Below are 26,524 nucleotides of genomic sequence, written 5' to 3'. Positions count from 1 at the left end.
TTTTGTTTGTTTTGTTTTCATTGCTTCAGCTGAATTTTAGTTTTAATAATCAATCTTAAAAAAAACAAGTTGGGGAAAAATCTAAATAAAGATTATGAACATGTGTAACATGTCTATACAAAAGAATAAACACACATACATATAAACACTCACCCACACTCCCTAGATAGTGCAAACAAGTGTCTATACACTGCTTGAGACAGGCCTCTGTACAGAGGCAAAGTACAGGAGCTGTGTGCATGACACAGAGACACTGAGCTTTTAAAAAAGAGACTCCAGATACTGGCCAGAGACATTTATTTATTTTATTGTATTCATGACCTGTGCTTTTTATTGTGTTCCACTTTCTGTGCCCCCACCTTCAAGGAGTACAGATCTTTTCTTGTTTTTCTACTGACACATCTTATTGCCTATTCTTTAATTTGTAGTATTTACCTTTGTACTCTTCTTGGGAATTACAAAGAAACAGGCAATAAACTCTCCTGGAGGACTGGTGTCAGTGTTGTGTACTGTGCACATTGTCACTCTGCCGTGGGATGGGTCTGCACCATTTTAATTGTTTTCTGGCACAGACCTTAAGTAACACAATAGGAATATAATGTGTATATATATATATATACACGTCTTAATGGAATGTATGTAAATACAGATTACAAACTAAACTTGTTTTTTCCTGCAAAGCACATTAAATACCAACAGAAAAAGAGAGAGAGACAGACACTGCAACAGAACAAAAACAAAACTAAACCACAGACAACAGGGACATATGCTGTGACAGCAAGGAAATACAAAACAAAATGTACAGGCTGTGAGATAGAAAAACATAGAAAGAAGCAGCAAGATATACACAGAGAGGGGAAGCGGGGCAGACAGCCAGAGTTATTCCCCAGCAGTGAATGTCTGAGATGCAGAGTTCCAGCAGGAACTGTGAGCGGGGCGGCTTCTCTGGGTCTGGCTGGGCCTTCCTGCAAGCTTTGTTGGGGGTAAGTAGGAGGGATGCCCCCCTGGCCTGACCACCAGGCATCAGTCTACTGCCTCCTATTGCTTCCAAGACCTAAGGGGTCAAAACCCAGCCTGGCCTATGTGCCCTGGCCAGCACACTCCTCCAGGTCAGAGCCACTCAGGGGGGCGCAGGGTCCAGTCCAGCTCTAGTGATGTGAGGTTCTGGGTGTCCTTGACCCAACTCAATCCAACTGCCAGGCCTAAAGCCCTGTGTGCAGCAAAACTACAGAAAGCTCAGTCAGCGCTAAACTGAAAACAGGAACCAGAGGCAGTCAGTAACACCCCCTCCCACAGCTGGGAGGCATCTCTCTGAGTGTCTGTAGAATCAGGACTGTGTAGGAGTGTAAATACAGAGCTAAACACCACAGCCCCCCAGGCAGAATCGGAGACAGCGGACAAACATCACCAAGTGAAAAAACACAGGTCCCAGGTTAGGAGCAGGACTGTCTGCTTCTGTGACTTCAGTCTATGTCCTACAGTCCAGCCCAATGTTTGTAAAGCAGCTGCAATATAACCAGGTGGGGGGCTCCCCAGTGGGTGTGGGATGGTGGGGTTTAAGGGGTTGTGGAGATCCTGTAGCGTTCTCTCATAGCTGAGCGTGTCCTGCAGGGAGCACCTGCTACTCCAGGGTGCAGCTGCCTTCATCCTCAAGAGCCAGACGAGTATAGAGGGGTGGAGCTGAGCAGCCACAGCCCAACGCATAGCAGAGCAGGTGGGCACAGAGACCACAGAACAGTCCCCAGCTGCCCCCCGCATCAGCACCTCATAGTGTGTCGCAGGCTGTCACTAGAGCACTCACAATAAAAAACACATAACAACAAAATACAGACACTTATGGCATCAATGTGACCTGCAGGATGGTACATGGATCTCCTCATGGGATAAACAACAAAGATATGAGTGAAAAGCAAAGCAAAGAGAAACTGGCAGATCTGCACAGCCGGCTCCTTAGCCCCTCCCTCTCAATCCGCTGTGCTCTGTGATTGGCGAGTCACAATCCATTAAAGAAGCTCTCTGCGGTGTGTGATTGGCCAGCAGGCAGTGATATCACTGTGCGAGGGGGAAGACATCCAGGAAGTTCTCTAACTCCATGTTGTCTGAGGGAGACTGGTTCTGATTGGCCATTCTGGGTAGGGGAGAGAAAGGATTGGTTAGTCCTGTGCACAGCCACACAGATGGGCTCACTTTTATGAACAGGTTGCCAGAGCATAATTTGTGCGGGACCTCAGAATTTGAGACTGTCCGCTCTCCGGGACATCTAAAGCTTTGTTCACACTGCAGGCCTTGCTGCTTAAATCACTGTGTGATGGAAAAAGCACTTCAGACTGACTTCAGGGCATATTGACCGTTCATACCCAAGGCACATGGCCAGGAATCAGATTTTACTCAGACTTAAACCACCTCTGAATATGGTTTGAAATGTGGCTTGGAATATCTGACTCCATGTGGCTTATGCCTGTTCAGACTGCAGATTTGAGTCAGATATGGTTTATAAATAGGATTTGAGTCACTTCAAACTGCCAGTGTGAACAAGGCACAGCTCCGGCACTTCATCATGACATTAAAAATGTAACGTGCGCATACAATTCAAAATAATAATTGTGAAGATGGTAATGGTGAAGATGACAATTCAATTTGGTAATGCACCCCACCACCTCCCCTGATACATTTTGAAGAACTGGTACAGACTCTCACCAAACTATACTCGCTCTCCTCTCCCTCCCTCTCTCCATCTCCCTCTCTCCCCCTGATGCAGATACACAAAGTATAGGTAAGTGGTGCCCCCTGGTGTCCTGTGTCTATATCCCTACACCCTATATGTTCCTGTTCAGACTGCAGTAAGAGTAGAGAAGCACAGTGACAGTGGGGTGGATGGTGGCGGGTGGTCAGAGACTCACGGGCTGCTGCCAAGTGTGTCCGGTCCTGGGAACAGCCCCATGACCGGGGGCAGCGTTTCAAAGGACAGCATCATCCCCGGATCAGAGTTGTATGTGTGCTGGAACGGGGAGCTGGGTACAGGCAGACAGAGAGACAGGGGTCACTGTACAGAACACCAGTAATACACCACAGCATAGACACTACAGATGTTCAGACAGACAGACAGGCAGTCACTGTGCAAAACAAAATTGTAACACAACATACAGCACATACAGTAACACACATTAACAATTGCGCAACATGTCAAACACATACTGGACAAAGTGCACACAGCGCCCCCCCCATTACTCACTTGGAGTAGAACATGGAGACACTGTCATCCATCCTCACTCTGTCATCTGCCACAGGGGTGGGCTCCCTGCAACAACACAGCACAACTGTCAATCAAAAGCCATTTCCATAGAAACTCACAAAGAGCCACAGAACAGTGGACAGACTTACTGTGAGACTGACAGACATTGATATACATGGATTCACAACATAAATAGAGGGATGAATTTCCAGGATTTATGAGTCACTAATGACCCTGAGAGGAGGGTGGGGGGCTAAGGCAGTGAGGGCAGACTCACAGGGTACAGGGGGGGCTGCTGCCGCTGAAGGAGGAAGCAGAAAAGCTGGCCTGCTGCCTCAGGAGTGGGTCCTGGGAGAGGTCACAGGGCAGGGGTGAGGCCGACACTGGGGGGCCCCCGTTACCCAACAATGGCAAAGGGGATCCGTCGTCCCTGCAACACATATACAGTCAAGACACATACACACGCACACACACAGTCAGAGAGACACACAGACACAGAGAGACACATATACTGACAACCATGCAATCAGACAGACAGACAGACATTATTCACCTGGCCACCTTAGTCTGAATGGACACTCCAATATAACCATTGCTCCTGTTGGTTTGCTCATCTGCAGAAAGAAAAGGGGGGGGAGGGAGGGAGGGTGAGATACTTACAGTTTTTTTACAATTAGTTAAAAGCATTTCTCAATACCCAGTTCAGTTTTTCAAAACTCTTCACACTCAAACTCAACCACCAGCAAAACTGTATGTATTCTACAGCCCATTCTGCACATGTTTACAAAACATGACAGAAAATAAAATTAGATTGCAATTTGCTACATTTTTACAGTAATACCGAATTGAAATATATTCAAAATCTAAAAAAAAAGACCAATCACAACCACAGATTCCCATTTTACCTGAATACCTCTCAAAGTGTTTTGTTTATCAGTTTCATTACCATCTATACAAAATGTGACATCTTTGGAATGTCTTTTTTAATATAAACATGGACCAAACCACAGACAGAGAAGTGTCCAACAGAGGATGTATTTTAGAGAGTCATGGAGCTTGAAATCAGACAGACAAACACCGCACATATTTGTGAATGAGACTGGTTTCAACTTGGCCAAAACATGCTAGTGAGAAAGGAATATGATTTGGAAAGGAGCAACAGTGGATGTCCCATGCCAGAGGGGTGCCAACATCACAATGTGTGCAGCAATATCCTCTGATGGATTGCTGTTACATAAACCACTAATTGGGCCATACAACGCAGAGCACCTAATTTTCTGCCTGGATGAGCTCTATGGAAGGCTTGTGCCAGGTGAGGAGGGCAGGTGATGTGAAATTTGCAATCGTATTTGACAATGCGGCATTTCACCACTTCCTTGCAGTCACAGAGTGGTTTGCAGCCCATCCCAACATGGTGTCACTTTTCCTCCCACCTCATGGTGGTGGAAAGTTTATGACCACCAATGCAATGAATGCTGGATGCCTGCTGATATCTGCAGAATCCCTTGCCAGGGATGGATCAGGCATGCAAAGAGATTCTTTCCCAGGTGTATTGCAAGAGAGGACATAAGGTATGATGTGGATGAGAACTTGTGGCCAAATGCAGAAGACAGGGTTGAATAGTATTGCGATATATCTATATCTGTATCGATTGCTAAATATCCTATGTATAGTGTACACATTTTTGTATTATAGTACTGGAATTACTGTAGCTTCATTGTGTGTATTTTGGAATTACTCTGCAGAACAACTGCAAAAATGAAGCATATTGAAGCACATTGCAGCATTTCTGATTAATTCCTGTAACATATACTGTAGTACATTCTATACAGTTCAGAGGTGCAATACTTGTTTTGTTAAGGAATGTTGGTTTATGTAAAATATCAAAGATACTTCAAAGACAAAATGATGCATCTTGTAATGCTACTTGGTGTTAGTGTTTTTTAGGTAATTGTGTTACGAGTGACAAAGTGTTCTTGTTGGGAGAGAACTTTTGCTTGTGTTATGGTAGAATGAGTTGATTTTGAGACATGTATGAATTGTTTTGGTAGTTTTAATGCATTTTGGATGTGAGATTAACTGTTGTACCAAGCTGCATGTTGGTAAAGAGAACTGTATGAAGAGTTTTGAAAAAGTGAACTCAGTATTGCGTGTAACCAATTGTAAAAAAATGTAAATGATGTTTTTGAATGTTGATGAATGTGGTATTGCTGCTCAGTAGAGCCCCAGGAGAGCACCTCCCTGCAGGCTGCAGTCAAAAGCTGCAGTATGTAATAGTGTAGCCACTCAGGACCTTGGCACTGGCAGAGCTCACCTGTGTAGTATTTCTTGAAGACATCGTCCTTTGGGAATTCTGGGTACACGTGGGTGATGAACTCAATATCCCGGATGCGGTCGCCAAGGCAACGGATCTCCAGGTCCTTTTTCGTGAAGGGCTGGATGTTCTGGATCTTACGGCCAGCTGGAGAAAGAGAGGGAGATGTGTGACAGACAGACAGGGCTACAGACAGAGAGCAACAGAGAGAGACAAAGCCACAAACTGCCAGCAGGAGACCCTGAAATACTCAGATAGAGACAGCAAGACAGGCAGGTGGACAGAGGGAGAGAGGCAGACAGAGAGACATACTGACAGAGAGACAGACACATTCAAAGAGAGAGAGATACACAGAGTCTGAAAGGGAGAGACCCAGACAGTCAGTCAGCCAGGGGGGCTCACTCTCAGTGGGTGTGATGTAGGCAATGGTAATGCCGCCGATCTCAGAGTCACTGAAGCGCAGTAGGAAGGTCCCGCTGGGCCGGTCCTGCAGGATCAGGTGCAGGTGCTGCTTCCCTATGAAGCCAAATATCAGCCTGGAGAGAGAGGGAGAGAAATGTGAATATGACTTTGAATTTGAGAGACAGAGAGGGGGGAAGAAAGTGACAGAGGGGGAGACAGAGACAGAGAGAGAGGGAGAGAGGTGGGAGAGAGAAAATGTGTCAGTCAGTATAGTCTGTAATAACATGCTTATGCAGATTATTTTAAATGTGATCAGACAGTCATTTGGAGATGTACCCATCGGTCCAGTAGCTCTTCAGGTGTTTCTTGGTGAGCTCCATCACCCCATCGAACCACTGCCAGAATGTGAAAGCCCGGCCTGGCAGAACCTCCTGAGAGAGAGAGTTTCAGTTTGTCTATCGGTGTATACAATTGTTTATTTGTGTGTCTCAGTGTCCCAGTGTGCTGGTGTAAAATTGTCACAGTAAGTCAGTGTCCCAGTATATCAGTGTACCTTGTTGAACTGTGCCCATGAGACCAACTGGCAGCTGAAGTCCACGTTGATGTCGGGCTTGTTGAAAATCTTCTGTGCCAGGAAGTGCAGGTTGTAGGAGTCGAGGCCACGCTGTGTCTGCACCTCCGACATGAACTTACTGTTAAGAGTCACACACATCTGCTTCCAGGGCACACGCTCCGGCACCACGAACGGCACACGGTCCTGCACACACACAGGCACGAACAGACAATCACAGGGGCACATAGTCAGTGACGCAGAATCAGTACTTCAGACAGACAGACAGACTGACAGGGTGTGAGAGTGACAGAGACGGGCAGCTTGACAGTGATGCCAACAGGTGGCTGGACAGAGACAGTTCAGACAGACAGATGAAGACACTGTACATCGAAAGTCAGAGAAAGCACACACAGTGCAGACAGGATATACAGACAGAGACTGTGCAGACAGATAGACTGACCGGCTCAGAGAAGGCACAATCCCAGATGATGGTAGCCAGGGCATTGTTGTCCTGGCTGCCGTGGACGATCACCACGATGGGCAGAGAGATCACCTGCAGATACACACACTGTTCACACACTGTCCATGCACTATTTGTACATACTAACAGAGATAGAGAGGGAGTGGGGGAGCAAGCGAAAGACCTGGACGCTGTAGGGGCTGTCACAGCCCATGATGCTGATCTCTGAGGAGAACAAGAGGGCAAACTTTTCCTCGGTCACTGACTCTGAACCCTTCCTGTCTGCGCGCTTTATCTTCTTTATAGACTGTAGAGAGAGAGAGAAGGAGAGGGGGGAAAGGGAGAGGGAGGAACATTTAAAGGATGATTATTATTATTATTAACACTGATATTATTATTATTGATAATTATATGAGCAAGTGCAGATTTCGGCCAGGCTGCCTCAGGGCTGCAGTACCCACCATATTCCTGAAGGTGGCACAGGTGCTCTTGGTGGAGGCATTGTGGTCCAAGATGGCAGAATTGTTGATGAGCTCGCCCACATTCTCCCTGCAACAGCGCAGAGAGACTGCATGTCACACTCCACATTGCTCAGCACTGCACACAGTCTTACACACAGAATTACAGAATACACTGTGAACAGGAAATAAGTGCTCAGAGTGTCTGTAACAGTGTGTGGACAGTAGTATGGTGCAGTGCATGTAGAGTGTGAGTGCAGTGTGTGGTGTGTGGTATGTATGGTGCTTGTGTGATGCAGTGCGTGTACAGTGTGTGTGAAGAGCCTGTGCAGAATGAGTGCATTGTGTGTCTGCATTGCATGTAGGGTGCAACTGCAGTGCATGTACAGAGCAGAGCATGTGTGGGGCGTGTCCTCACGTGAGCAGGCTGCCAGGCTGGCCCAGATTTCTGGCCTGTGACTCTGTGATGATCTGGGCCTTCACCACTGCTGGCTTCCCTGACGCCACCTTCTCCCCCAGCAGGTAGCGCACGGTGGTGGAAAACTTGGACTGGGTCTTTATCACCTGGGGGGGCTGCTTATCCACCAGGAGAGAGCTGGGAGAGTGAGGGGGGGATTAGGGTCAGCCACAGTAGACATCAATTTAAAACTCAGGGTTACAGGGTTGCACACCTTTTTCCCCATCCCTCTTGCCATTTCGCCTCTATATCCCACCCCTCTCTCCCTCTCCCTCTCCCTGCCCCCTCTCCCTCCCCCTCTCCCTCTCCCACTCCCACTCCATGACCCCTTCCTCCCACATACTTCTGGATGAGTGTCTTGAGCAGCAGTGTGAGCTTGTCCTGCAGCTCTCTCACGAGCTCAAGGCTGCAGTCCCTCCCCGCAATGATCACCTCCTGACTCAGCTGCACATTCACGCCAAGCAGCTGCTCACACCTGCGCAGAGACGGTGGGAACAGAGTGTTAGTGCAGCTACTATTGGACCTCTGTAGCTCAATACGGAATACTGATTGTGAAGGAGGGAAATAAGGGAAAAGAGAACAAGGGGAGAGGAGAGATAGAGAGAGGGCAAGGAAGACATGGGGACAGGGGAGAGGAAGCAGAAGTTGAGAGAGGAGCAAGAGGGTGAACTTAAAATATCTGTGACACCTGGAAACCTGGAGGCAATGCTGGTTGAGAACAAGATCACCTGATGATGCACAGCCCTCTTGTGAGGGGCTGTCTGCATGGATGAATACCAGACTACATACGAGCAGAGGAGGAAGAGGAGAGTGTAAGCGAAGTTGGAGCCGGAGAGAGAGTTGGAGAAAGAGTGAGAAACAATCTGCCACCAGGAAGCAGGGGAGGAAAATCTGGGCAAGGCGCTGCACCATTGACAGTGAAACGGGTAACAAGAAATTGATTACAGACTTGGTTTCAGAGAAAGAATTATGATTATGACAGCTGTTTGTATGTTTGTTAGTGTTTTATGTTTATAGTGAAATGGTACAGAGGAAGTGAATGTAGGAGCTTGGGTTTTTGTTTTGGTTTCATTTACAGCACACTATAAATACTAAGTCACATCTTGTGGTACTGTATTCCACCCTATCTGGCTCCATTTCCACAGACCCCTATCTGCAAGTCCGACGGTTACAAACCCCCCATGGTGGGACATATCAAATACAATTTTATCAAAAAGTGCCAGGTGGCCAGGCACAATGGAGCTGTTGGACTGTATCAGGAGGCCTGGTGTAACAAGATTCAGGGACAAAACACATCACCTTCAGATAGTGATCCAAAGAGCCCCATGAGACAGACCCTACTGCTGTGCGTCGGGGGGTGGGGAGGGGGGGCACATGGACAGGTGCTGGAAGTCAGGTGATATCTACTTCTAAGAAACAGTGCACCGTGATTATCTATTTGATATCGTCTGACTGGCCAACACTCTATCCAATCCACTTCACAGGTGATCTAGAGGGCAGATTATCAGATACCTGTACTCACTTTATCAGCTGAAACACAAAAACATGCAAATCTCAGAGCCAATTCACAGCACGGTGTGTGGGAGCAGTCATAGTGTGCATGTGTGAGAGTGTGTGCAAAGTGTTTGTGTGTGTGCAAGTATCTGTGGGTGCAAGAATGTGTGTGAGTGTGTGTGTGTGTGTGTGTGTGTGTGTGCAGGGTCTCACCAGCTCTGCAGGGGACCCAGGTTGTCGTCAAAGGTGGCGCCAATGGAGGCCAGGTGCTGCTCCCTCCGCCAGGCCTGCAGCCAGCGCAGCAGCTGGGCCTGCACCTGCTCCAGACTGCACAATGCATCCTGCAGGAGCTGCAGACGTTGCTGCAATACACACACATAAACACACTGTTACTGCAGCACTCACACACAGTGTTACTACAGCACTCACACTCACACACTGTGGTACCTTGGTGAAGGCCTGGCCATTGAACTCTAGCTGCTGGATGCGGTTCTGCAGGTTGGTGCAGCTCTCTGTCAACTTGGGGTCTGAGCCACCACCTGAGCTCTGCTGGGCTGCACAGAGAGAGGGGAGAGAGAGAGGGAAGGAGAGAGAGATGTATTCAGGACCTCACTGAATTGCACTGTACTCCATAGCTCCCTGCTGCAGAGACCACAGCACATAGACCTCTGTAACTGTCCTGCACTATTGCCAGCACTGTCCTCTCCCTCTGCCCTTCCTCTGCACCCAGCCTCACTCTGCAGGGTCTCGCAGTTCTGCCGGTCCCAGTTCAGCTCCTCCTGCAGCTGGTGGATCTTCTGTCGGCACTTCTGGATGTCCAGGACTCTCATCAGCAGCCTGTCCAGCTCCCTCTTACTGTCATCCCTCAGCGCCCCCTTGCTACTCTGAGGTGGGGCGGCGGTGGTGGCAGGTCCCGGGGTCCCCCCAGGCAGGGGCGAAGAGGTGGAGGGGCAGGGGGAGGCCCTAGCCGGGGAGGAGCAAGGGGGGAAGTGATGGGCTGGAGAGGCTGGCATGAACATCTGAGAGGAGAGCAGGAGAAGAGTAGGAGTTAGGGTACAGACAATGCAGCTGCGACAACACCACCTAATCCCTATAGGATTTTGAGATGTTTATTTGTGATTTCTGTGGCCCAAAATGCTTGATTTTGCTGCAGCTTTTCTGAAATTCTGCGATGCATTTTGTGATATTTTTTTTTTTTTATAATTTCATATAAAGCAATAAAAAGTAATATGTGCTCAGTTCTAGGTTTATTTTAAGCAGAAAACATAATACAAAACAATTAGAAACATTTAAAGTGCTCAGTTTTGTTTATTTTCCATAACAAACGGCTCTTTTTCTGATCACAAAAAGGGTGGAGACTAGCTCAAAAAATGTAAGCCTCCATAATCTGTAGGTACTAACAAAATATTAAACTAGGACTATATATCCATAAAAACTAAAGAAAAACACCTGTGATCCAATCTGCAACAAAGACATATTTTTAAAGTTCTTCTTTTATTTTTTTTATTTTTTTTTAACAAACACAGCTCTTTTTCTGAACATGTGGTTAATATGGATGAATAAAACACATAGCTACATTGCCTTTTTTTAATGAGATTAATTTCTCTACATTTTATTGCCTGTCAGCCATCAACTTCGCATATAAATACACTAAAAGCCCAGTCGGAAAAATGTTTGTTGAAACTGTGGAAACAGTGCGGTAATTGCTCAAAATTATTAGCCCGTTATTGTTTTGACACTTTTATGCGCTAAATGTGTGGGGATTGGTGAAAATTGCAAGCTCTCGCTTATTATGTGCCGATTGGTTGATTTTGCATTAAATTGTGCAATCACAGAATCGTGGAATCCTGGAGGGACTGGCTAATACTGCTACTGCTCTTATTACAGTCTCTGTCACTGCTGCCTTTAGCACATCAAGACGCAGAGACATGGTGACTAGGGGAGTCCCATCCTGTCAGGGTCAGAGGTTACCGGGGGGTTCAGCAGCGTCCTCTCTTTCCTCAGGATGTCCTTCACGGTCCTCACCAGCTGCAGAGGCTGCGTGCGGAACACGCCCTGAAATTACACAGACAGGCATCAGCGCCTCTCGCAGGTGAAGTGACAGCACAGTGGCCTCCTACCACTTATTCAGCGGTAGGGGGTGGAAATGGGGTCTTACCATGTTGCGGACAACCTGCTGCAGTCTCATCTTCTCCACCACATCTAGGTTGTTATGCGCCAAGTGCTGCATGTAGGCTGTGATCTGCTCCAGCAGCTCCAGGGCCACAGGCTCCACGCTGGGGTCATCCAGGTCAAACTCCTCCCTGTGACAGAAAGAGTGAAGCATGAAACCAAGGTCAGAGGTCATCGTGCCAGGCTGCAGTGTAGGGTGTGTCAGTGTGTGGATATAAATTAATTATAATTATTTTACCACTACACCACTGTACATATACAAATGTATACATTTATGTCTATGTCTTATGTCAGTCAGTCTGTGTGTGTCTGTGTATCTGTATATGAATGTCTGTCTGTGCTAGTCTGTCTGTCCACCTGCATACTGGTCTATTTGTGTATGTGTGTCTTGGTGTCTGTATCGTACCAGCGTTGCTCCTCGATCCAGCTGGCCATGTAGTGCCGCACGTCAATGGGGAAGCTGGGGGGATACAGCTCACTCAGGGTCTGCGTGGGCAGGAGCTGCACCTGCTTCCACTGCGCCATCCTCAGGCCGGGCTGACACAGGGAGAGAGGCAGAGAGAGAAATATTGCAAGTCAATACCAAAATCACTGAAGAGCAAACACAAATGTAGAGAGAGAGATTACCCTGGTCCTGAGCCTTTCTCCTGTATGTCAATGCTTTGGCAGTACTGTTGTAACTTGAATTTGAATTTGAGAGACAGTTCCCCAGATCTGAACCCTAACCCTCACTGACACAGACCTGCCACTCAGGTCCCTAGAAAGAGGGCTGGCAGCTAGACAGGCCTCTGCAGCCAGGTTGTGTCTGTGGCTGGACTGAGCGGCTCCAATGTGTCAGAGAGAGACAGGTACCCCACCCCACAGACCACTAAGAGCTCCTCACTCACAGACAGCAATTCCAGGGGAAAAAATAAAAATAAAAAGCTAAAATTAAAAGAAAAACATCCTGATCTGGGGAGAGGAGAGAGAGAGACAGGGACACATCAATGCCCTGAGGGGGAGGAGCCAGGACGGGGTATGCAGCCTCCTGATTGGACTTTGGTCAGTTTTTTGGAAAGCTGGCAGAGGGGGTGGGAGGCACTTCCTGTAGGCATTATCTGTAGGCAGCATATGTAAGGGGCGGCAGGAAGTGAGGCGTTAACTCCAGCATACAACACTGTATGTGTTTAGAGTGCACTGCAAGGGAGGGCTGCAGCTCTCTGACAACAGCAACCCCAACAGCATGCTGACCAACCCTCTCTGAGGGAATGGCTGAGACCACCCATCAACCAATGATCACATTCAGATCTAAAATTGACCATTCCACTTCCTTCAGCTGGGGAAGGTGTTCACTCTGTGTCTGTCACAGCAGGCAGTATTGTAAATACTGTATAATTGTGGGTTTGTAATTCAAATTCTTCCCAGGTCCAGACAGTCCTGATATTATTCCCACATCAGTACACACTTGGTGTCAGTGTGTTTGTTTGACAGTGTGTCAGTATCAGCCTCAGTATATGTGCCAGTGTCATGTCAGTGCCGATGTCACTGTGCCAGTGTGCCAGTGTGTCAGAGTCTGTCTCAGTGTCAGTCCTTGGCTCTGCCCTCTCTTGATAGAGGACGCAGGGCTGCAGCTTCCGCTTCTGCAACTCACTGGAAACTTCCTGTTCTGTGCAGTGTACAAACAGCCCAACTTCCTGTTTTGCTCTGATTGCTCACATAGACAGGCAGGCAGACAGACAAGACAGAAAGAGAGAGAGAGAGAGGCAGACAGACAGACAGAGAGAAAGACACAAACATACACAGGGAGAGAGGCAGGCAGACAGGCAGACACAGAGAGAGACAGACACTAGGACAGCAAGTTCAGTTTTTTAATCTGTCTGCGTCTCAAATAAATACTTAATTATGGTTGACCTATCTTTAGCTCAAGCCAGGCAAAATAAATCAATACATTAAACAATAAAACTTTAATTTTAACCATTGTGCAGAGCTGTGCACTTTGTTCTTTGCACTGCTCTCTCTGCAGTCCTGGAGCCCAGAGTAACACTTCCCTCTGCCACTCCCTGGGCCCCAGTGACAGCAACATGGGGGGGTGGGCTGCGTGTGTTGGGTGGAGAGTACGGATTGTGGCCAGCCTGTGTGCGAGCAACACAGTAACCCTTCCAACAGAGGAAATGAAGGCTGAATTGAGATTCCAGTACATCTGAGGAGTCACTGCTGCTAGCTGCATCTCACCGCCTCTTTTCCTCAAGAGCTCCACACACAGCAACTCCGCAGCTCGGTGCCCACTGCCCTCATGCCAAAGAGAATGTTAATGTTAAGAGAAGGTTAATCACCGTCCAATCACCTTTTTTTCTGTTTTTATAAAATGCCACTGAAAAGCTCCCACACTTGAGCTTGAACGTGAGAATCCATTTAAAGCTGTTTTTGGGACAAATACCATGTTACGCAAAAAATTCTCTTGTGCAACAAGACGACTTTTGCAGTGCACAGCTACCTGGAGATTTCCGCAGAAGAAACAAACTTAAAGGTCCAATTACTCATTATGAACTTTTCCATTAGCCATGGGTTGATTCAGAAGGTTTATACAGCACTTTGCAACATCATTGAGTTGTCTCCTTAGAAAAAAAAAACACGGCGGACTGTGTTTTCTAAATATGTCCCAGTGTGATCAGAAAAGAGCAGTTTCTCTGTGCTGCTTACTGCGCTGCGCCCAGGCCAGGAGGAGGAGGAGTTTAAGAGAGAAAAAACATCCTCAGTTCTCTTTAAAAACTCTCTCCCTTAAAACCAGCAGCTGGAGTCCCTGTTTATCCTGTCACCAACACCCCCCCCCCCACCCCCCCGGTCACTCATGACATCGGCATTTACTGTAATCGCCTCCCCCATAGTGTTGGTATATTTATAACTGCAAAAACACATGCAAACAGCACAAACACACTGTCAAACAACTAAAACACACACACACAAACACAAAAGTATCAAGACACACACAAACATGAAGCGGCACAGGGGGGTCAGCAGGGTATATAGGCCTGTTGCTATGGTGACCTCCTGTTGGCGCAGGGGAGGGGGAAAGAGAATCATCTGAGAAAACTTTCTTTTTATAGCACATTTAAGAAGTATGTTGCCTTTGAAACGGCTGCCCGTCTCTGACTCAGTGTCCAAGTCCCTGTCTCTCTTTCACATAATCTTACTCTAAGAATCCCCCTCTCTTTCTTACTTTCTCTTTCTTTCTCTCTTCCTCTCTCAGGGAGTGTTGCTCCACTACTTGTTTGCACTTGTAGAGCAAACACACCCACCTTGGACATAAATCGTCACACACTCTCCCTCTCCCTTTTCCTCTCCCTTTCCCTCTCTCTACCTCCCTCTCCCCCTCTCCATCACACTCCCTCTCCCCCTCTCACTCCCCCTCCTTCTCATATGAACAGGGTGTCAAACATGAAAGCAGAGCACACACACATACATTGCCACACTTCCCTTAAGCAACCTTGTGCCGGGGAGTGGCTTCACCTGCTGCTGCAGCTCCTGTGTTTCCCCAAAGAAGCTATCTATCAACCTCGAACACTGCAAATCCCCATTCCACCTTTCTGCTGTTTTTAGAAAACCTCTGCTCCACTTTTTCTAGACCAGGGGTGTCATACTCTGGCCCTGGAGGCACCACAGTTGTCCTGGGGTTTGTGTTCCTGCCAACTCACCACTCAGCTCCTTCATTGGTCTAACTGAACCACTAACTGGATGACCTGCACCTTCCTCTCCAGACTCTGTGTGCACAGCATTTAGTAAATCAACATATTTGAGGTTGTTAGGGAAAAAATAAGAAAATCAGCCTGAGATACGCCTAAACTGAGAAAATCATTACATTAATTGGGCAACTGAGCAAGTTCCCAGAGAACATTGCTGCCATTTCCCTGCCAGCCTGCATTCTGAAGCCCCTGATCAGGTCAAATGATGTTTTTCAAAAGCTCCAGCTCCTTTTCCATCGCAGCACTGAAGTGAAACCACTGTGAGTATACTTCAGCAGCACACTTCCCCTTCTCCACAAACACCCCACTTCCCATGCTGCCTTTCCCACCATCAGATGTTAAGAGACAAAATGACAGAGAAGCGAGTGTGACCAGGGTGACAGCTTTAGCAGCGGCCCTGGACTGAAAGACCTGCTGTGCCCAACAGGAACCACAGCTGCAAGAAGTGCATATCTGAAGCCTGGTTATGCCTGTAATAAATGTGGGGTGTTTGACTAGGCTGGCTTTAGGTTGTCCAATTTCTCAGAAGACACTTTCCTGAGTGAATTAAACTGCATCACAGTGAGAACAATCTGATTCACTGATAAGTGATTCAAACTCTGGGGGTATAAATGGCAAATTACAATGATTACAATTGTTATGACCCAATAAAACATTCAGAGAACAGAATGCTGCATATTTTTAGTTTTAGATCATGATAACCCCCCAGGCATCCAATCTTATAGTAATAAACATGGCATTCTGGGGCGGGGCTGGGGGCTGGTTCCGTACAGCCGAGTGTGGAATGAAACCGGCACACACTAGAGGCAGTGTGACAGTGTCAATGTCAGTGTGTCAGAGTCAGTGGATCAGTGACAGGGTGTTTGTCAGTGGGTCAGTGTCAGTGTGTCATTGTGAGTATACGAAGTCAGAGCCTTACTCCCAGGCTGGACAGAAAGCAGTCCCTGTAGCTGAGGACCTCAAAAACATAGTGCTGTTTACAACGTTATAAACACAGCTGGTCCTTTTTGACCGGCACTGTTCAAATTCAAAAGCACAGATTCTAAAACAGGACAATCGCTGCTATAAACATTGGAAACAGGACAACGGCCACCCCAAATATAGACACATGATAGCGCTGCTCGGCCCTGCAGCCTGTAGACCCTTACAGTAGCCACCTTCAGCTAAATACATTTTTATAACCTTTGGAATTAATAGCAACAGTTGATAACCTGGGCTGAGTGAAGGGAGCTGGCTGACCAGTCATGCTGTGTAGCTCCAAAGCTGGGGATCCCATCCAGGATACACTCCAGGTCTTGGTTGGCTGTCACATGACCAGATGGGTATTTCAAGAGTGTCACTTTCCTCTGAGCCAACTGAAAACAGAGTGACACCTCGCACTAGGGTTGTCACCTGTCTGGTTTTCAGCTTCTGGGTCTGGGTCCCAATTAGGAAAGCCCAAAACATGTATGCAAATCCCCAAATATGACTGCTTATAAGATTTCTAGTATCATATTACAAATACATTGTTTAATTTAATACACAATCTGACCTAGGTATTTTGTTTTTGTATTGTTTTATGTTCATTATCTGAGAATATAGCTAGCCAGCTCCCCATCATCAAACTTCAATGTATCTAACAAAGCGAATATCAGCAAACTTAAGTCAACTTGGAAAACTGGGTTAGATTTCAGACTCCTGACAGATGCAAAATCAAATGTAAAGTACAACTGGAAGTAATGAGTATGAAAGTTTACGTCAAAAAGTAAATGTGACAATGCCTAGGTAAAGAGTGAATAATGTGATATCACTTTTCAAACCTGTATCTTACAGAGAAATGTGTGCAATAAAACTGAACAATGGGTAGTGAATGGCAATCTGAATATTAGCTAAATATTGAAATATGTCCTGTTTTTGTCTGTTCAAAATGTGGTAACCCTGCACTTCCCCCCGGGAATGAAAATACCAGCCAACCAACCCCAAACCTGTCCGACCAGTCTCCATTACACCTTGTTCTCATTATTCAGGAATGTTCTGCAATATAACATGGCAGTCAGCAGCAGAGAAACACAGTGGAAATATCACTAAAACAGTCACATTAATCCCACCCCCCGCTTCAGACCGTTCAGGCAGCTGGACTGCAGGGCTGCAGACCGAGCCTACACAGACTTTCACAACAGCAACACAGGAGTTAAACACATGCACATGATAGACGGACACTCTTGAGGCATGGGAATGCCGTTTTTCACGGTTTTTCTGTATTTATTTTGCCACCAAACCAAAAGCAACCTGGGGGGGGGGGGGGCATGCTGCTGTGAACAGCAGGTGGGCCAGTGTAGTCTGGGTCCTACACAAGCCCCCTAATTTACTCTGCAGCTCAGCTCCGGCACTGCAGGGTGGCCCTGACCCGATCCGCACATTGCGCCCCTCCTTGCAGCGCTGGCCTGCAGGGCGGTGCGGCTTGGGGCCGAAGTCCACATTGTTGTTACAGAAATGATAGCGCAGGAGCTGGAATAGAGAGGGCTACTCTAATTACCTGTCGCATTCAATCTTTCAATCATATCTAGGCAACCCAGATTAACAGCCAGAGCAAAGTTACAAATATAACAGGCCTGTTGCTCTCCAGCTGAACTGAAACTGTGTGCACAGTGACGGTAAACACTGACAACTCAGGTACAATATCCCCCCATCACAGACTGACCCCTGAGAGATCAGAGTCTGCACAACAGCTGTGTCTGAATGTGTGCCAGTAGGCAGAGTGTGTGTGTCTCTGCGTGTGTGAGTGTTTGTGTCTGTGCATGACTAATCAGCTTCATTGCCAAACAAAGAGCTGAGGGTAGCCAGGACAAGCAGGGGAGTCAGCGCAACAGGACCAGGCAATTCACCATAGCCCCAGCCTGCAGGGCCTGGCTTGCACACCCTGATTGAAACACAGCCTCACAGCCACTCACTGCTTAATTGCAAGATTCCCTGAAGAGCCCTCACCATGCATAACTGATCACACACCCCAGAGTCTAAAGAGGCAGAAACATCTCTTTCTGATCCAATATGCTAGTGTGGGTCAAGTCAGGAGCAACAGACAACTGAATACCCTGCAGCCCTGCACAGCCACAGTTCCCTCAGCCAAACCTGCTTACCTGATCATTACCCAAGCTTTACAGAGACTGAGCGTGATTGAGGGTGACCTATGAGCAGGTCCACAGGAGTGGATCTTAAGACATTGAACAGAACTGTTGCACACGATGAGCACAACACTGACACCTCCATGTGTCTGCTGGTATCTAGTACCTGTGCAGGGGTGCACATTCAATTTCTAACAATCAGTTTTCATGTGGCAAGGCTCCCCTCCACAGCAAGTCAGCCCCCCCCCCCCCCGCACTTGCTGTATCAAGTTTTAGGCAAACAAGGCCAGTTATAACACTGTCACCATCAGGCACTGAGTCTGAAGGTCTGAGGAGTCATGGCGCCAACAGCACTGCAGCAGCACAGCACGGCCGGGCAGGTGCTGACTCGACACACTGCATTCCTGCTGCCCACTCCGAGCAGCCCCGAGACCACAGTGGGAGCCGATGGGGCTGGGGCGGGACCAGGGCAGGACTGGGCCTGTGAGGAGCAGGGCCATGCTCAGGTGCGGACTGGCCGTCGAAAAGTGCGGGAGAATCCATGGTCGGCCGCTGGTCAATGTTTAATTTTTCCACTATTATATGCTGAGAATGATGCTGTTATTAACCTGTTAGTCTCGCTCTTTTGCACACATCAGGTGCATTTGACACTGCCATTTCTGAGCAGGATCAAATACATCGGTAGCAGTGTGGACGATCGACCAGCTCAAGTTCCAGCATGCACTGCGGCAGTGTTTGTTTTAAAAGCAGGTGGCACAACACCCTTTGCATCAGTGGAGCACATAAGAGAACACTTTCCTTATTATAATTATTGTTGAAATTAACACAAAATGTTTGTTTATGTTAGCCAAAAATACATAATTGTATTTTTATTTGAAATGCGTTGGTTGCAAAGTTGTTAGAATAATTTGTAATGAGATAAAATGATGTTTTTTGTCTGTGTTCAAAAGGGCTAATTTAATAGATTAATATAATTAAGTTTGGTGCTAGTGCGCATGCGAAGACCCCCGTGGCTGCTGAAAGTTGATCCTGATCAAATGTCAGCATAGATGGGACATGTTCCAACGCATTTGATCCTGCTCAGAAATTGCAGTCTAAACATGCCTACTGTCAAACCAGTCTTCTCTTCAGATTCAATACTGCAAAATCTAAGGGGAGGCAAGCGAGGAGTATCCACTCCCTGATTGGCCGGATTTCCTTAGAAAGTGATTGGTCAGCCAGATTTCCTGTACAGTGATAATACATTGATGTGTTCCATGTAAACAGTGAAGTGATTCTAAATAGTGTTAAATATTGTTTTTTAAAACATAGTTTGTTAATTGAGACAATAGCCAACAATTGCTGAAATTTGAATATCCTGAAAAGGTCTTTTTTGTGCTTGTTGTCCAATCTCTACATTACTCCTAGCTGGAGTGATTTGTGTTGAATTTACTCAGCATTCACTCATAGTGTAGATTGGATTGCTGTTAAAAATGCTGCTATGTTAAAATGTAATGAACAAAGTGCTTGTTGTTTTACTATAGTTATGTTGTAAAAACTATTTAATTCCATTGGCTGTTTGCGATGTCTTATAAACACAGGTTTATAAGGGTTTGCCCTGCTATTAAACAGTTTGATTTAGAATGTTTCTGCTTCCTCGTTGGCAAACAGCTGCAAACAAATCTGCCTGGTAGACATTGCTTTCAATTAAACTGCTACATGTCATACACACGCTGATACAATGTTGCATTCACTGACTGCAAAGTGGCGGCAGACAGAGAGACATGCGGTAACAAAGAATAATGATTACAAAAATATTTTGTATATGGCAAAATCCACAATATTTTCAATAGGATAGCATATTATTTTTTACTTCCGGATCATGAAGCCATGGTATGGCAACATAGCCTATACTTTGCCACACCTAAATTAAATTATGTTTGACATCCTGGTAGCTATAGCCTACAATTTAAGATGTTTTAATTTAAAATAAGTTTTACCCTAACAATGAATTATTTTACCAATGTTTCAGCATATCAACATGCTGCGTGTGCTTGACATAAATGTGGGCAGGTGGACCCGAACTTCCCAGGCCGATTTTGGGTCCCAGTCCGCCTATGGCCATGCTCACACACTTTTTAAGTGCTTGGTCCAGGTGTGTGGCCTGACCTGCTGGGTGAGAAGGGACCAGCAGTTTAATATCAACATGGAGGGTGGGGGGGCAGGATTATTTATTCTTGTTCTTGTACTTTATCGTACATCTTTATAGGGTTTGTTCATTGCAATTGAACAGATGGCTCACCCAATGATACTGGACATATAATAATACTGGACCAATAATTGGATACCTCAAACACAGGGACATTTGGCCTAATTATTAGTATTACTCAATTTATTAGCAGAGTTACAATTGTTGCAGTATAACACAATATTATTTTTTACATTTGACCCATTTATACAGCTGGGCATTTAGTGGAGCAATCTAGGTAATGTACCTTCCTCAAGGGTACAACAGCAGTGTCCCCCACCTGGGATTGAACCCATAACCCTCCAACAGCAGAGTCCAGAGCCCTGACCCAACTCCGCAACCTACAATTGGTTCAATTTATCAGTTAACAAAAACATGTAGGCCCTGAGGCTCTCCAGGACAAGGGTTAGCCACCCCTGCACTATAGAGCAAGGTCCCCAACCCAGGTCCTGGAGGATCCCCTACCATGCTGGTTGTTGTTCCAACTGAGCTCTCAATTATTTAATTGAACCTTAATTGAAGTTACAAATCTGTGTAGATTTTACTTTTTAAATTGTATAATAAAAGAGTCGGTTCTTTAATACGTTTTTTATACAATTCTATACTTAAAACCCCTACTATTTAAAATAATTTAAAGGCTCTGATTTATGAAATTATTAGTTCAATTAAGGGTTCAATTAAATAATTGAGGGCTCTGTTGGAACAAAAACTAGCAGGGTAGGGGGTCATCCAGGACCAGGGTTGGGGACCACTTCACTAGAGGGTTATTATTATTATTATTATTATTATTATTATTTAACACATCCAATGTATCAATTTGTTGCCATCAATGTTTCTAGCAGCTACTGAAGTTTCTTAGGTCTCAGTGAAACCATAACACCCAGGACTGAGCAGGCGCAGAGAGGGGGAGCCCTGAAGGAGGAGCAGGTGACTGAATTCTTTCAAATACAGAAGAGCCCCCACTGTGCGTTAATCATTCAACACATAGGAAACAGCGCCACAGAGATGCTGTTTACCTACACTTACCATTCAAAATTGCACTAATGGACGAGAAATCTACAGAAACGTTCTGCCTGTCGGGTTTTTAAATTGGTCTGAACCCATTATGAACAGGTCCATGCCGAGAGACCAAGAGCAACAACGCAATCACCATGCCTACGTTTCAATGCCGTTAATCAATGAACCTATGAAGAGATGCAGACAGGTGTGTGTGTGTGTGTGTGTGTGGGTGGTGGGGGGTACAGTTTGCCCTCTTTTACATTGTGAGTTGCTCTGTGACCCAGAAGCGTGTACCCGGACCGCTGTCAGTGTGATTCGTGCGCCGGGGCACTGGGCATGGTGGGGACCTACCGACTGCAGTCAGGCGCCGATTCCCTTTTTCAAAGTACGCAGATAGTGTTCATAAGTCTTACGACCCTAGGTCATTCTCCCAGGTTTGGGCGGATTTGTACAGTACTTATTTCTTGTTTCATTATTGTTACTAAGCCTATGTAACTGTATTACATGTATATAAATAAATAAATAAATAAATAAATAATCAATCATTGACGCACCTCCTCTTTATGAAACGGGTTCTTGGTTCTGAGAAGGAAGGTTTCTTTGATGTCAAAATATCCAACGAATTCGTCACGTTTCCCTTGTTTTTTTAATTAGTATCGTTAATACAGTTTTCAATCAATTAAAACAATTATAGTCGCTATTCGTGGCGAATTGGTGATCATCAGAGATCGTTCCTAGAAGCACGCGGGCCTGTGCAGTGAGATCAATACCTGCGCTGTAACGTTGTGTCATCTGCGTTACCACTGCGGGGTTGTTTCAGGCACCTATCTAAAACAAATCATTCAATTGACTGTTGTTTCAAAGACATCAGCATGTGATTAAATGAAGTTTCACAACTTACCGTTCGAAGTTTCTGCCGAATCCCTTGGCCTCACGTCCTCCGCATCTGAACAGTTTCTCAAGACGGTTTTCACTCCTTCACCCTCCCAGTCCCTTTCGCTCTCGCTCTCGCTCTCTCTCTCTCTCTCTCTCTCGCTCTCTGTCCGATAGTTACAACATGTCGCCTAAGTTGTTATTTTATTTGTTTTTTTCTCACTGTTCAGTAAAGCAAATGACACCGAAGTAATATTAATAACAAACTAAGATAGTTACAGTGTTCAGTAAGAGTAAATATGTGTCCTTAAGATCAGCTCCGCAACTCTCTCTCTCTCTCCGAGACCAGAAAAAAAAAAAACGTTTCCTGTGCTTCTCTCGATTACATTTTCTGTATGATTGGATGAGGAATAGCAAGTCGTGACATCACAGACTGTTTTTAAAAAGTACCAAGTGCAGTGCATCGATATCGGATTTTTTTTAAAATGTTTTTAATCTCGTTTTCTGGAGACAGCGTACGTCTGGATGTTTCTCTCGTGTTCAAGTGAAAGTTTTGTTTTGGCTTAATTCCTACCCCCCTTATATATTTATGGACCCATAATTCCTCAGCTGCCGCGGCCTTAATACATTTCTAAAGATGAAGAAAAACTAAAAATTCACTGAGGTCTCACTTCAAATGTTTCACCAGTCTGCCCCATACTGTTTCCTCCTAACATATACACACATATTAGGGAAATACTTTTATAAGGAATTACTGCTGAACAAATACCAAAAACGCATTCCATTGCAGATGTGTCTTGTTGTGGCTTTTGGAGAGAGACACTAAATCCTTTCATACGACAGACATCACACTTTGACATGGCGCCTGTCTTGGCTGTTGCATTGTTAAATGTGAAACGACTTTTGTACTGTATCTCTGTGTGTGTATGTGTGTTAAACCTTGGCTACCTATAGTATAATTAATTAATTACCATCTCCCCCAAAACAGCCCATTGTGCATCTGCATAACACCAATGATCACTGTTTTTGTTATATTAATGATGTATTGTAGCTGTTGTTTTTGCTGTAATTTTGTTCTATTGTTGTAGTGGTGGTGGTGTGACAGCTGGTTCTCCTGCCAAAGTAAATCAGTGTCTGGTCTGAGTGATAATGCATATGCAAATTTCCCAGCTCTGCTAACCCAAACCACAGATGCCCGCTACAGGTACACACACATACACATTCATTTAAAAATAAGTAAACTACAGCCACCTCACATGTGTAAAATAAAGAATGAATAGTAATAATAGCAGTTGTAGTTGTAAATACTAATACATCATTATCATACTTGTGTTTATTTATTGAATAAGACGCTTTATAAACAATTATAATCACATGGCAATATATAAATGACACAAGGGTGTGCGCTCTCTCAATTCAATTTAAATTCAAAAGTGGCTTTCTTGGCACGACCAACAGGAGCAGTGTTGCCAAAAGCAGTTTTATACAGAACATACAACAAAAATGAACTGAACACACACAGTGTGTGTGTGTGTGTGTGTATATATATATATATAATCAGTGACCAGACCAATAATGACAGCAACGATAATGGAGCAACAGCAATTAAAGCAATTAACAACAGCAATTAAATTAAGCCGAACACTCACTCTGTCTGCCAGGTCTGTCTGTGTGTCCCTGTCTCAGTTCCCAGGCGGTGGGCACTGAGTCTATACTACATTCAGTATACATACATACATACATACATACATACATACATACTACGTAGTTTTCTGTTTGAGTCATAATTCGCACAACTCTGATTGGTTTTGTGTTACTGGTGCTCGGGTCAGTATTAGCTGGGATTAGAGAGGGGAGCTTCAGCACCACTTGGCTGAGGGGACTTTTTTCCACTCTGAACTCTGGGGTTCAGAGGGCCATGTGCTGGAGTGAATGGGGGTCACTATTTTTCAGATTTGACCAGAATTTAGAGCTCTGTTTGGTTTTTAATGAGCAGTGGTTAACGACCTAATTCAGCCCTACACTAATTGGTGTTTTGCGCTGTACCTGTACCTGAACCCAATATCTCACTCCATATCACACAGTGGGTTGCATTGCACTGTCATATGTTTTTAGCCAAATTCTAATTGGGATATTAATTTTGTATAGCCATCTTTAAATTTCATAAAAATCTCTTTGGGCCTTTTCTTATCGCGCATTCACTGCTCTCTCTCTCTCTCTCTCTGTCTCACACCCTCTGTGCGTGTGTGTTTCAATGTCATTTGGTTCCTATAAGTCACGTTACTTTTCCCATGTAACTCTTGCGCTGGCATGCTGCTGTGCTCAGCTCTGCTCTGCTCTTCCTCTCTCCTCTTCTTCAGTGTCAACAGCACCGTGTCACACCCAGCAGCACAAACTACAGCACGTGACAGCATTGTTAGGTGTGGCACTTCACAACTCAAGGAAATACAAAGTAATAAACTAATAAACTAGTTAACTAGTTAAAACAAATGCATCATTTGTTCATGTTAATTGATGTATGTCTTTAAAACTATATATATATATATATATATATATATATATATATATATATATATTCCTGTCTGTATATGTAACATTTATTTATTTACTTACCATAACAGCAACTGCAATATCCGAAAAGGGTACAAATAAAAGTAGTAATAATAATAATATACACTTTTTTATTTCTATATTTCGAATGTCGTACTTGACTGTGCTGTAATTGGTCAGTGAGTGTGTCGATAGTGTCCCGCGGGCGCGCTGTGATTGGTGTATGCAGACTGCTTGACGTGAGACAGCATTGTCACAGTATAAACAAACAGGCTGATCGACGCCTTTCCCCGCCAATGGCCTGCGTAGGCAGGGATGTGGGCGGAGTGACTTTGTGGAAACTGGGCAATCAGAGGGGGGAGTGGGCGGGTGCGTGTGACGCAGTTTCTGATCAGTTGGCGTTGCTGCGGGTGATTTCCAGTAAAGGCGGTTTGGATCGAGCGCCGCGTTTCCGGTTTATGTGCAGCGGCTACCCCGTGACTGCACCTGCTAACCGCGACTTTTCAACTCAGCACACTGTAGCCTGTCCCCAGGAAGCAATGCTCTACACCAGATGTACTGTATCAGTACAGTAGAGCCGCTTCATCGAGGGATATTAAAGAAAACCACAAGAACAACGTAGAACTCAGCAATGCAAGACAATACACAGAGAGGGAAAATATAATGATCACAATAAGATAGAAGCAATGCAGTGCGAGATACAGTTTCTACAAGAAAGGTCCACAATCACAATATTTAAATATCCGTAGATATCAGTTACTGTAAGAAGCAACCTGACTGTAGTGTTTCCCTCCACTAATGTCACAGTAAACAGCATAGTCAGTACTTCAGCTGTACCTAGCTGTACTGTTTTAGAAACTGTACAGTAGTAGATGGGGAATTGTGCTATTACTGTGTATAAGATTCCCTGTGCAGCTGCTCTGTTTGTCAGACCACTCTGTAACGATTCAGCCTCTGTTTCATACACTGCAATGCTCCCCACCTCCACCACACAAAAACTCACTATCACATCTCCCCAACAACTGGTTAGATGGTTAGGAAGCAGTAGTGAATTTGCTCATGGGATGAGAAATAAATGTGGTGTGTCCAGCTGATCAAATAATTGGGACTCTTAAAACAGTTGGAATACAGATCAGGAGACTCTGGGACTGTCTGCCAGGCCTGCATTGGGGCTGTTAGAATTACACTGAGCTCTCTGTCTCGCCCGTAGTCACCCCCACCCCTCCCACACACACACACACATTGTTGATGCAGTGCAAAAACATGATGCATCGTGCAAGTGCTTTTTTTTCCGTATTGTTTGTTTCGCAAACTCAGTTTCATTAAGTGTCCGGGAATCTCGCAATAACACAACTCTGCATATAATATCAGAGAGAGAGAGAGAGAGAGAATGTGTCTCAGTTCTCTCTTACAGACTCACAGTGAAACAGGCAGGAGAACACAGTGCAAACACCAAGGCTCCTGACATGATGATGAAATCTGGGGCAGAAGAATGAATTTGACAAGCCCAGGC

General features: G+C 45.5%; 1 protein-coding gene across 3 annotated transcripts; it reads right to left on the bottom strand.

Annotated features, from left to right (window-relative positions):
* Positions 1-291: 291 nt before the first annotated feature.
* Positions 292-25,177, bottom strand: stat6 (signal transducer and activator of transcription 6, interleukin-4 induced). 3 transcript variants are annotated; one of them, XM_066708658.1, is made up of 21 exons: positions 25,075-25,177; positions 11,949-12,079; positions 11,529-11,673; positions 11,342-11,425; positions 10,107-10,389; positions 9,818-9,924; positions 9,584-9,732; positions 8,220-8,351; positions 7,838-8,014; positions 7,423-7,510; positions 7,146-7,268; positions 6,962-7,054; positions 6,502-6,705; positions 6,285-6,379; positions 5,949-6,082; positions 5,547-5,693; positions 3,786-3,846; positions 3,510-3,662; positions 3,233-3,298; positions 2,901-3,011; positions 292-2,128 (listed from the first exon to the last, which is right to left on the bottom strand). In XM_066708658.1, exons 1-21 carry the CDS (start codon positions 25,075-25,077, stop codon positions 2,050-2,052), a joined length of 2,565 nt encoding a protein of 854 aa, XP_066564755.1. In that variant the 5' UTR covers positions 25,078-25,177; the 3' UTR covers positions 292-2,049. The 3 variants fall into 3 exon arrangements, with proteins under 3 accessions (XP_066564755.1, XP_066564756.1, XP_066564757.1); XM_066708659.1 differs by lacking the exon at positions 25,075-25,177 and adding an exon at positions 22,490-22,841; XM_066708660.1 differs by lacking the exon at positions 3,510-3,662.
* Between the last annotated feature and the right edge of the window lie 1,347 nt (positions 25,178-26,524).

The sequence above is a fragment of the Amia ocellicauda genome, chromosome 7 (genome assembly GCF_036373705.1).
Source record: "Amia ocellicauda isolate fAmiCal2 chromosome 7, fAmiCal2.hap1, whole genome shotgun sequence".
NCBI classification, from domain to species: domain Eukaryota; kingdom Metazoa; phylum Chordata; class Actinopteri; order Amiiformes; family Amiidae; genus Amia; species Amia ocellicauda.
This window is presented reverse-complemented; position numbering and strand designations above follow the sequence as displayed.